At 35.8% G+C, this 12,622-nt stretch overlaps 1 protein-coding gene across 20 annotated transcripts; it reads right to left on the minus strand.

Moving 5' to 3' along the window:
- Nucleotides 1–436: 436 nt before the first annotated feature.
- tcea3 (transcription elongation factor A (SII), 3) lies at nucleotides 437–12,394 on the minus strand. 20 transcript variants are annotated; one of them, XM_058747551.1, is made up of 23 exons: nucleotides 12,173–12,394; nucleotides 11,408–11,470; nucleotides 10,809–10,914; nucleotides 10,570–10,678; nucleotides 9,783–9,947; nucleotides 9,600–9,695; nucleotides 7,499–7,588; nucleotides 7,007–7,087; nucleotides 6,792–6,902; nucleotides 6,596–6,688; nucleotides 6,267–6,356; nucleotides 6,041–6,154; nucleotides 5,879–5,932; nucleotides 5,351–5,410; nucleotides 5,108–5,173; nucleotides 4,936–5,007; nucleotides 4,759–4,818; nucleotides 3,317–3,477; nucleotides 3,141–3,202; nucleotides 2,897–3,046; nucleotides 2,104–2,250; nucleotides 1,686–1,757; nucleotides 437–1,573 (listed from the first exon to the last, which is right to left on the minus strand). In XM_058747551.1, exons 1-23 carry the CDS (start codon nucleotides 12,239–12,241, stop codon nucleotides 1,565–1,567), a joined length of 2,100 nt encoding a protein of 699 aa, XP_058603534.1. In that variant the 5' UTR covers nucleotides 12,242–12,394; the 3' UTR covers nucleotides 437–1,564. The 20 variants fall into 20 exon arrangements, with proteins under 20 accessions (XP_058603534.1, XP_058603535.1, XP_058603540.1 ...); XM_058747552.1 differs by lacking the exon at nucleotides 5,879–5,932; XM_058747557.1 differs by lacking the exons at nucleotides 9,600–9,695; nucleotides 9,783–9,947.
- Nucleotides 12,395–12,622: the final 228 nt, after the last annotated feature.

Raw genomic sequence — 12,622 nt, forward strand, 5'->3', positions numbered from 1 at the left:
ATTTACTCAACCATTTTTCTCCTTACATCATCCGCCATTTTAGAGAGTATCACAATGCATACGCACGCTTTCGCCTAAGCGTAAACAACGCTTATTACGCAGCTTTCGTTCATGCATGCGCTTTCCCCCCAAACGTAAACAACGCTGATTACGTCAAATATGTTCATGGATACTCTCCAAAATGGCGGAAGACGTAACTCGGGGGAGAAGAATGGTCGAGTAAATTGATTTTTATTTTAGTTTTCTTTGCGCAAAAAAAAGTATTCTCGTAGCGTCGCAAAACTGAAGTTGAGCCACTGATGTCGCATGGACTGTTTTACCGATGTATTTACTACGTTTCTGGAGCTGGGAACATTTCAGTTGCGTTGCTGTCAATGGATGTCAGATAGCTCTCCGATTTCATCAAAAATATCTTAATTTGTGTTCCGAAGATGAACGAAGGTCTTACGGGTTTGGAACGACAAGAGGGTGAGTAATTAATGAAATAATTTTCATTTTGGGGTGAACTAACCCTTTAAATACTGCTATTTGAAATTATTTAAATAATAAAAGATACTTTGAATGTGAAATTAAAATCACCAGCAGGTGGCAGCAAGTCACCGTTAATAAGAGAGTCATTGCGATTGAACCGAATCATTCAAACGGTTGATTCATGCAGGAACGAAACGCCCTCATGTTGCTCAGAGACGCAAAACAGTGCTGTGGCTGTGTTTGGAGTGATTTTTGTTGTTGAAATAAAGCAAAAACAGGAAATATGGTGTCTTAAACTATAGTCTCTCACTAACCTCTTGTGTACTGAACTGTTACAAAAAAATCAATATCACATTTGTAATCATGGTAATTTTTGGAGCGTTATTTTTTGTGTGAAATTGATTAACTAGGCTATATGAAGTGGTACAAAATAACCAATATACATTTTCTGCCCCCATGTCTTTAATTTTGTGATCATTCTAAATGTAGTGAAAGTGCAGTGAAAGAACACTCTACACACGCACACTAGTCTAGACTTCACGTAATGAATGCGTGCACTCTGTAGGTGTGTTTTGAATGGTTTTTGCAAAATACTCAATGTCAAATCGCACATCGTTTAAACAACAATTGCGATATTATCGCAGACGATATATTGCACACCCCTAGTTGTACTATATAGCTGCTACATCTGAAATAGATTAGGATTCTCTCAATAAATTACATGTTAAATTTTCAAATTTGAATTTCCATTTTAATTTTTAACATCTGACCCCAATATGATTCTGCATAATAAACCAATTAATCAAGTTAAAAAAATAATAATTCTGGCATTTCATAAAACAGTATAAAAGCGTACAATTTAAACAGATTTACATTTCCTAGGTAATTAATTTTCACTTCAATTATGAATAAACAGAACACACGCTTTGCTATGTTGTGTACCTCTGTAAAAATTGAAGATTTAATTTACATATTATAAATTCGGGGCCATTTTCTGGTAGAATAAACCATTATATTACATTCTCTTCCAAATTAAAAAATAAAAAGATGAGGAATCCTACATGGTCTTTGTTCTTGGAGTTCTGGCTTCAGGTTAGCAGAACTAGAAAAAAAAACATATTAAAAGACACTTGTGTTACTTACATTGTTCTACTGCACAATGGTTTGTTTAGAAATACATAGTAAATATATGAGCCAAAACATATTTTTCTGACCTTCCAGCGGTTACCACATTCATTGCATAACACAAAGGTGGTCATTGGTTCATCAGCACTGCGGGTTTGCACCTGTTAAATGTACAAAACATTAATGAGTATATTTGTTTTCCCAACAAATGAAATAATGACAGGCAAAAATGGAAACTGGAATTAGTTCATAGGCACATTTCATTTCCCTTCAATAAGATACAGGTCTTGTGACAAATTAACTTTTTTTATAAGAATGTTTTTGGCTCAAGGGTTCTTTGTAAAATCGGCTCAAGAGGACTCAGTTTCAAAGGTTCTCCAAAAGGGACAACCTGAAAGACCTTTTTATGAGTGCATTGCTCAGACTATGACTATGGCACTCTACTAGGCTCTTATGCATTATAAATATCTGGAGCTAATAATCGTAAGATAAGTTTCATTGATGTACCTGGTTGTAGGTGCAGTTTTTCTTCCTGCACTTGCCACACTGCAGCAGGTCAGTGGTGGTTCCTCCAGTCTTTGCCATCTGATGTTCTCGAATGGCCTCCTGGGTCAACACGTTTCTCAACTGTTTCAGTTCATCACTAGCCATCTCCTACAACAGCAGGAACACAGTGTTTATTTATAAACAGTACGTTATGCATTAGTTTCAGATATATCATCTATTTGTCAACACCTTATTTCAAAGGCTAACTTTTGCAAATGCACTTTAAACACAAAATTTCTTATAATCTGTTTTTTTGTTTTAAGCATAAATATATCATTAGTTTGGGCAAATATGGTAAGAATAATTAACTTAATTTGAAAATACACTGCTGTTAAAAAATTTGAGGTCTGGTAAAATTAATCATTTGAATTATCAAGGTTGCATTCAATTTATAAAAGGTGTTTCTAAAATTTTCAAATGTTTCTTGAGCATCAAATCAGCATATTTGAATAATTTCTGAAAGATCATGTGACACAGAAAACTGTATTTTTCAAACAAAAAAAGTAGTGTAAATTCTTTGAAAACAATTCTTACCAAATTATATTATTATTATATTTTAGCACTTTATATTTTTACTGGAAAATAAGACATAAATATTGATTTAAAGACAAACTTAGATTTACTGATTCGTTTTTTACTGACTTTTTGCTGAACAACACATTTTAGCCTGTAATTCATATTTATTATTTTATTTATATATTTTTTTTTACAAAACAAATTCAATTATTTAAGAGGTCCAAAATGTGCAATCCACCTCAGCAGTCATGATGGCGATGCGGCTCAACTCGATGGCTCCAGCCAAGACATTTTTACGCAGATTGGGATTTTTGGGATCTTTGAGGTTACTTATGCGGCTGCGAACTCTGTTCTTGTATTTCATATCTGTGGCTTTTATCTCTTGGTAGATATGTAGCCAGAAGAACACAGTTAAGGAGATCAACTTGCAAACATTAAACAATATTTTCAAGAAGATTCTGCACTTAGTTTGACTTTCTAAGGATATGATCCTCAATTTCTGCCGCCATGCCCTCACAGTTTGCCCCATAGTCTTTGTAGTCATCTAAGAGGAAAAGCATATTGTGAGTATCACCTGCAAAATAATGAGCATTAAAACAATATATGTCAGCATGTCTGTGTGGGTGTCACGTTTTCATCATTGTTTGTTTTTGCGTACCATCTGTATGTAGCGCAGCGGTCAGCATTTCGATGCATTTGTCTCTGATGGGATCCCCAGTTTGCAGACGAGGACATAAAGGACCCACACCGGAGCTAAACGACGGGGAGAGGGGGCTTGTGGGTGTTGTGGGCGTCTTTGGGGTCTCTGGTTTACTCTTGCTGTATGGGGAAACCAGGAAGGAGTCTTTAGTTCTCTAATGTCCATGTGACAATTGGACTTTCAGTTAAACCAAAGCAGGAACTGATAATTCTATTTCGTTTAAACTTATAGCTGGATTAATTTTGCGCAGATTTATGCCACGATTTACAGCCTGGAGGTGTGAACTCAGAAGGTGTGACAGACCACAAAATCGCATCATGTATGATGGACACATACTCTTATTTTTTTTAGCTTCAGACAATGCTTCCATCCAGTTGGCGTATAATCAAACATATTTGATATTTTGAGCAGATTTTAGTATACATTTTTTTTTTTTTTTGATTTGTCATGCATCTCCTAGCAACAAGGCACATGTTTCTGCATGGTTTTGTTGTCTCCAGAATGACTTGATCCCTGATCCTACGTTGTTTGGTGTATGATGTCGAGTTTTTCTCTGTAACCTTTTACAAATGCGGCATCTGTATGATGCTTAGTGTTTTCAAATCCACTCAGATTTTAAAAGTTTATTCCAGCTTTAACCCTTGTGCTGTGCTGAAAATCCTTTACCTAATATAAAAAATGACCAGCCTTTTAAAACTTGACTGTAAAGCACTAAATTTTGGATTTAATCTTTCTGTCAACTTTTTATTATATTAGCACAGGTTTTGTATTTCTTTTTGGAAATGATCATTAATCTGAGTTTATGCGCCTCATTAATATAGCATAATGAGAAATTTGTGTAATTTTTTGTAGGCCAGTTATTTTTGACCAGGAACACTGCAAGTGCAACAAGATAAAGAAAAAAAAATCCCCCCAAAAAGTACAAAAATTATTTGCTTTGGGGAGGAAATTATTCCCTGTGTATGCAAAGTTATTAAGTTTTAGTCCAATGCAATAACTCTAACAAGCATTTTTGGGGGAAAAGAAAATCCTCTCCGAGTTTAAATTACTAGAAGACAATATGAGAGTTAAATTTCATATCATTTAAACATAGCATATGTACTGTGAAAGTCAAGGACTAAAAACAATACACTTAAATTGTACATCCCAACATTATTATGTATTACTTCTATCTGTGAAACATTATTTTTGTGATTTGTCGATTTATTATTTGAATGGATTTTGTGTTGTACTACAACTGGGACATGAAGCAGGCAGAATTTTAAGTATATCTGAGTCCATCCAAAAGGATGAGAATGAGAACACAATGCCACCATTGGTAGAGAACTCCCTGAAGTATAATGAAGCCATATGGCATGCTTGTCACAGCTAAATGAGGCTACTGTAAATATAGTTCTTGCCTTTCACTAGATTTCCTGGCTTGAGGTGAGCTGCCAGACCTTGAGTTAGTAGAATCTCTCCTGGAGAAACAAGACATGAGAGCGTATAGTAAATATTCTGTGGCAAACATGCATTTACCTTTGTAAAAACAACAGTAAGTTTAAATACTTTACTATTGCACTGCTGTAACAGGTTACCTCTCCGATTTAGGTTCACTTGATTGTCCTTTCAAAAGGTGATGGCTTGACTTGGAGTCAGTAGAGTCCTTACTGCAGTAAAAGTGTAAAACACAAACACCTGATTTTCTTTGCCCTGAAAACGTCATAGATCTTTTCAGCATTTTTAATGAAGAGTGATGCATGAGCAAACCTGTCTCTCCGTCCATCCAGGCTGAGCTTTCTAGAATGGAGCTTTTTAGAATCTGTGGAGTCTTTTCTAGAAACAAAAGCAGAATGAGGAATAAAGGTGACAATTTGTACAGATTTAATGAACACAAAGAAGCCATGAGTATTGCAAATCGCCACATCCTCAAACACCCAAGACAAAATGAGAATAACACATGCACTTCTGCTGCCCTCTGCCTTCATTCTGTTGCAAAACCTCTATTCGAACCTCTCAATCTTGATCTTCATTGATGGCCTTTTGAGTGGTTTACCTTCACTTGTGTTTTTTCTGAAAAAGAAGCATTGTCTCAGCGCTACAGGATGATGACCAATTATTATCCCCACAAAGACTTACCCAAATGAAATGAAAAGGATAGTTCACTCAAAAATGTAAATTCCAAACCTGTATGAGTTTCTTTGAATGTAGCACACAACTTGTAAGAAATACTTTTAGGATACTTTATAGATGCTTTTTAAACCATGAAAGCTCCAGTCTCTATTCACTGGAATTGCAGTGTCACTCTTTTCCATGCAATGTTTAAGATTTTCCTTTGTGTTCCACACAAGAAAGTAAGTCATACAGATTTGAACCAACATGAGGGTGAGTAAATTATATCAAAATCCTTATTTTTGGGTGGTAATATCTCTTTAAATTCATAAAATCAACAGTTTAGTTAAGACGAAATACTGCAACCTCAAGTTTAATTTCACTCAACAATGATCTTGTTCAAGGGTTAGTATTCATCATGCTTCTGACCTATCTTTCTCATTGTGTTCAGAAGTCTGTCTCTTCGGGTCTGATGTGTCTTTTCTATATTAAAACAGCTTTAGTTATTTTTCAGGTGATGAAGTAATTAAGTAAAAACACAGGCACAAAGCTTTTAATATCAGCATGCTTTTCAGTTCGCCTGACCCTAACCTTTCTTTCTCTTTGTCTTTCTTTGTGTCTAATGAGGGACGTTTAGTAGGTGTAGGAGGCTGAAGATGGAGAGGAACAGGAGGAAGAGGAGCACTGGGTTCAGCCGTTTCTTTTCTAAGCAAAGAAAGTCACCGATTATTTATGAGACAAGGAACATTGTGCTTGGTTAGAACACAGTGTTACGCTAAAATGATGCGACTGAAGGACTAGCAGGACAAGCCCTGACCTCTCTTTCTTCATCTCACGTTTCTGAGGAGGATGTAGATGAAAAGGTAAAGGAGGAAGTGGGGCATTCGGATCAGGTGCTTTTTTTGCCCTAGGCAAGAAATATATATAATTCAAATATGGCATTACAAAGAGAAACTTGAAGCGCATGTGTGATACTAGGTCATGAACTAAAAATGACAATTTACAATTTCCCATCAATTGAATGCAGAATTATTTAGAGCAACGACTGCTATTTTCCAAAACAAAAGCAATAATGATATATTACATTGTGCTTTTCTATTCAGTCACAAACCCTCTTTATGAACTTTAACTGAAAGGTGCTCAGACCTTTCTTTGGGCTCTTCTAGTGATGGACGTTTGGGAGGAAGAGGAGAAGAAAGGATAGGAGCAGGAGGAGGTAAAGTTTCAGGAGGATCTTTCCTGTGAAGATAGATATTTGGAAGTGACTCCCTATGTTAGACATTTACTATAATTATTATACATAATACAAATTCTGAACATATTATCGAGTTCGACCCCTGACCTTTCTTTCTTCACCTCTGATGAACGCTTAGGGATAGGAATAGGAGGAGGAGGAGGAAGTGGAGGATGAAGGTGATGATGAAGAGGAAAAAGAGGATGAGGTGCATCTCTCCTGCATGAAAACAAGCTTGTAGATTCAACATGAAGGAGATCCCTTATATAAAAGTAGATGTTTTCTTGTCATACACTGCATGCACTTCTAGCACAGTGTCCAACCTTTCTTTCTTTCCATCTATGGAGGGACGTTTATGCGGATGAGACTGTAGAGAAGACTGTAAATGACCCTGAGTGTCTTTTCTGTACAAGAGATGCAAACATCAAATTTAGCATTTAAACTTGATTAAATGCTAATATGATTATTATATTTTATAATCCTGAATTATATATATATATATATATATATATATATATATATATATATATATATATATGTGTGATTATTATATTTTATAATCCTGAATAATATATATATATATATATATATATATATATATATATATATATATATATATATACACATATATATAGAGATATTTTATAATTCAAATTTTTATCTTTTAAACTGTTTTGAGGTTTCTGTTGCTGTATCAACTACCACTCTAGGTAGTATGCGATATAACCAACAGATTACATTAGAAAATAAAACTTTTTGCACTTCAATGACACATTCTTAACTAATACATGTCCAAGTATACAAAACGCTCTGACCTCTCTTTCTTTACATCTACTGATGAGCGTCTTAGAGGAGGGTGGAAATTGATCGAAGCAGGAGGGAAAAAATCAACAGGAGCATCTTTCCTAAACAAAAGTGAAAATTCATCTTACATTACTGTTTCCACTTTTATACTGGACAACCATGGTAGCAAAAGCATGGCAAAAGCAAAAAAAAAAAATCATTTCACCATGCACCATTAAGAACAACTTTTTAAGTTAATTCCTGAATTTGAACTGATGTAGCAAACACAATGCAGAACTGCAATTCAGATTTGAATTTAAGGAAAATAGAAATTAATGTGTACTAGTGTAATTTTTAAATAAATTGACAAGACATTTTGTGATTGTTTTGTTGTTTCAAGTATTTAGCTATAGGTTTAAAGAAATACACTACTTTTCAAACTTTGGGGTCAGTGAGATTTTTTTAAATTATTATTAAAGGGATCACATGATGCTATTTTAAAGATCATTATTTTATGTATTTGGTGTAACAGAATATGCGGACATGCTTTAATGTTCAAAAAACACATTATTTTTCAAATACTGTACATTATTGTAGTTTCTCTATGCCCCGCCTCTCTCAAACAAGCACTCCTTGGAAATGTAACACCCCTGTCCATAATCGCGAGCTTCATCTTTCAAAATAAAAGTCCTTAGTTTTACCATCAGTTCAAGCCTGAGTCGCATGACAGACACAGTGATGATGCTCGTATGTATTTGCACACAAGCCGCGATTAAGACAGTTGACTCCACTGTGATGTGTGTGACCCGGTCTCTCTCTCATACACACACCTGTATGTTTTTGTGAAAAGTGGGGACATCCCATAGGCGTAATGGTTTTTATACTGTACAAACTGTATGTGCTATTGCCCTACACCAACCCTACCCCTTACAGGAAACTGTGCTATTTCAGATTTTAATATAAGCGTTTTGAAAAGTGGGGTAATATCCTGAAAAGTCACCTTCTCCATGTAATACCTATGTCATACCCTTGTCATTATACAAATTTATGTCCTCATTTGTCACAAAAACACGCACACGCGCACACACACACACCCACACACACAAGACGTGATACTCCACATTTGAACAGTCAATAGCAAATACTTAAACTATTAACAAAACATACTTTTTTTTTTAGAAATAGCCTTTGTGCACACAGTCAGCCTTGTACTCTCCTAGGTTCATGAAACTGTCGTCCATAAAATGCGTTGCACAAATTCGAACATCTGGGTTGTGCTATTCTGTTGAAAGCAATCTTAATGATTCCTAACTGCATCTACTTTCGGAAGGCCACATAAAGTGCTTTTGCTTTCGCACAGAAACACACATGTGGAAATATTACGCAAATATTTCCACATCGTGACGTAGACATGTGGGGGCGTGTTTTAATGAGGCGTTTTAGCCCGGTCTGGATCAGCCTTTTCTTTTAGATAGAATAAATCCTTTTGTGGAAGATTTTGAGCTTTGTAACTCTGCAGATCGTATACATGCACAAACAGCTACATAACACACTAATGAAAAGGAAAAATAGAAATTGCATCATATGACCCCTTTAAAATAATTAATAGTTTTATGCAGAAAGGATGCATTAAATTAATCAGGTGACAGTCGAGACATAAGAGCATAAGAGGCTTTATTCAAAAATATTAAAAAAATCATACTCACCCCAAACTTTTGGACTGTAGAGAATGTCTAATCAGTTAATGTAAACATGTATGTAACAATTCAGTGAAAAAACAGACATCATTAGTCAATAATTAATGATGCAATTATTTTTGTTTTGCTATATAACCAAAGAAATTCCTCTGTTGTGTGACTACATTGATCTTTTTTTATTCAGAAAATTCCACTTCCTGTTTAATTTAAATTTAATTCAACATCCTGTTGGACATGAATTGAAAAGCCAATTCTTATATTCTACCAACAGAAGAACTACACAGTTGCAGAAAAAGTGCAAAAAAAATGCAGTTGTTAAATTTAATGAAAATATTTTTTTCTAGATCATCAGAAATGGCTGCATGTTTTGTTATGTGGTATAAGTGCTTCCTCCTAACCACAGTCACATGCCTCAACCGCATACACAAGCCCTAACCTCTCTCTTTTCACTTCCCCAACCGGAGGACACTTGGGAGGCGGAGATGAATGCGTCATTGGGGAGGGAAGATGATCACTGTTCAATACATCTCTCCTAAACAGAATGCACATAAAACTCCTCAATCTAATGGCAGGTTTTGCAGGGGCAGAAGGGATTTTTTTCAGGACAGGGGCTTCTCACCTCTCTCGTTCCTTTTTATTGTTAATAGATTGTTTCTCTTTTTTCTGTTCACTTTCTCGTTTTTCGTTCCTGAGCTCTGCATCACGTTTCTCTCTTCTGTGTTTTTCATCGAGTTTCTTGTTAGAGTCTAAGTCTGGTTTAAATACTGTTGTTGACCTTTGTGGACTGACAAGATAAACAGGTTATACTTCACAACACAAACAACAAGTCTTTGCTTATTTCCCCTTTTGCATAAATCAATGTTAGTATAAAAAATAGACCACCCTCTGGTATGTTTATAGGAAGAGATTCCCAAAGCTTTCAACTGACCCTTCGCAAAAACAGTAAAAAATACATTGCGGAGCAAAGATAAAACTGACAACGCGCAGACAGTCAAGACAGAGCAGGTTACTTCTAGTATGAAACAAAGTCTCAGCTTTCAAATTTTGTCATTTTAAAGAAATTCAAACAATAAATACTATTTTGAGGCTCTTTTATGCGTCGTGACAGATCGCTGTAGCGCCTCAGTTCAATCGGTACTATTTACTTTTCCTAAGCATGAAATGAACATCAGAACGTTTTTTATTTCAACCGCTGAAAGACATCAATATACACAATTTTTCAAGTTTAAGTCCACCAACATTAATCTACTCTCCTGTCTGATTTGTTTGTCAGACAAGATGGCAGATTCAGCGTTATGATTGGCCAGATCACTTGCCAATCGAGCTCTTTGTGAAGGGTCAATTACACTTTACAAAAGCTGTGTCTGGAATACCTCCATGTTTTACCCTGTTATCAGCAAACATACCTGGACTGTCTCTCAGGAGAGGTCCTGTTGGGTGACCCTGATGGCTTGCTTGGATGATTGCCATTCTTCACCTCATTTGACCTCTCAGACTTTTGGTTTTGAGCAGATTCTGATGAAGACATAACGGCATAAATTCATTAAAACATTACATTTTAAGCCAGACTATAATAAATGAACCTTTTTAAACTTAATAAATAAAATAAAAAAACGATATTATTTCTTCAAAACATTACACCTACCTAAAAGCTTCTTCCAGTTTTTGATAAGGATTTTTGCCAAGTTGGCAACATCCTCGTCTGTGCAATGTTTTCTTATTCCGTTGACAGACATGCCAATTCTTGTATCCTGGAACAAAGTAAGTCTTGACTCTCAAAGACAAACAAAAGCACAAGATACCTGTGATGTTAACAAGAGCAGCTGCCTTTATGTAGCAAAATGTACAAATCTATCTGATGTATCTTAGCTGTTATATTATTCAAATCTTCCTTACTTTCTCAAGGATTTTTTTTGTTTTGAACAGTCCATATTGATTGCATTGCGTGTGTTTAAGGCTGTTTGTGATACCTTTGATTTGCAGCTATAATTCCCAAAAGCAGGGGTGTCAAACTCAGTTCCTGGAGGGCCACAGCCCTGCACAGTTTAGATGCAACCCTAATTAAACACACCTGATCCAGCTAATCAAGTCCTTCAGGCTTATTTGAAAACTACACGGTATGTGTGGTGGAGCAAGGTTGGAACTAAACTCTGCAGGGCTGCGGCCCTCCAGGAACTGAGTTTGACATCCCTGCCCTACAGGAATCAATAAAGTATGTCAATACAACTGATCCAGCAAACATACCTGAAGAAGCTTCAGTGTCATGTTGAAATCTTTCAATTCTCTCAGAAGATCTAGAGCTCCATCCTATACAGACAGGGAGATAGATCATTATGAGTATTTTAACAATTATTTAAATACCTAATAACTGTATTCATTTTGTTCTTTATATTATTTAATGTATTTTATTTATTTTTACATTACAATAACTCAATGTCACTGTTGCAAAATCTCAGGCATTTTTGCATTTGTATTCCACAGGCATAAGTCATACTGGAACAACATGAGGGTGAGCGAATTACTGCAGAAGTTTCATTTTCATTTTTGAATTAACTATCCCTTTAAATTCTCTGCCCGTGCGTGTGAAGATATGTCGGCAAAAACACACACGACCTTGTGCCATTTACTACGCGGAATCCAATACATACATGCTTTTAAATATAAACAAAACGTGCACACAAACATGTCAACAAAACTCTGTCTATACTGATCACACTTTAGTCCTCGTTCTTGTCGCTGCCCTGAATAAATCTAAAGTAAATCTGCGCAATCCACAGCCAACACCTGTTGTCACATGTGTCTCTGTAGTCCTATTACACACACATTACAGTCTCTCACACACTTCCAACAAAATTAAACAACGTTTGTGCACGCCTGTATCCAAATTAAGCATTATTAAAACAGCATAAATACACATGCAAAAAAAGTTTAAGAGTTATTCATAAGCAGCATGCACAGAGTTCGCACAAACAAACAGCGTGAAGCGTTGCGTCAAAATTAGGATCTCACCATGTTATTTCTAGACACCATCTTGTCTAGTTTTTTAGCAATCCGCAACAGGTCCTCCTCTCGCGTCATTATGTGCGCATTAATATGCTTTAAGTGAAAACGTGATGTGTTTATAATACGTTATGTCACATTAATCTTAATAATTCAGCGAAATGTAAGAAGTTTTGTTCCCACGCATAAGTTGCTTCTGCACGGTCAGTTGAGCCGAGGGGGCGGGGCCTTCGAGACAGTCGGAGCTGTCAATCAATCCATCTGGATTAATGACAACTCCTAAATATAAACGTTACTAGGGGACGATAAAAGTTCAGTGTTTTTTAGGAAAGACATTTGCAGCAGACATACTATGAACTTTGTAACTTGTTGTATTTTGTGTCTGCTTTTTCAATCGCTTAGACACTTTTATGCATCATTTTCCAATCGGGACACACTGTGGTAACGCTTTATGAAAAA

The sequence above is a fragment of the Onychostoma macrolepis genome, chromosome 16 (assembly GCF_012432095.1).
Source record: "Onychostoma macrolepis isolate SWU-2019 chromosome 16, ASM1243209v1, whole genome shotgun sequence".
Taxonomy (NCBI): Eukaryota; Metazoa; Chordata; class Actinopteri; order Cypriniformes; family Cyprinidae; genus Onychostoma; species Onychostoma macrolepis.

Coding starts and splice junctions, on each gene's coding strand:
- tcea3 (XM_058747551.1), bottom strand. CDS start 12,241: ATGACGCGAGAGGAGGACCTGTTGCGGATTGCTAAAAAACTAGACAAG. Junction 6,357..6,595: donor CTAGAAGAGCCCAAAGAAAG/GTCTGAGCACCT, acceptor TTTCTTGCCTAG/GGCAAAAAAAGCACCTGATC. Junction 4,819..4,935: donor AGTGAACCTAAATCGGAGAG/GTAACCTGTTAC, acceptor TTGTTTCTCCAG/GAGAGATTCTACTAACTCAA.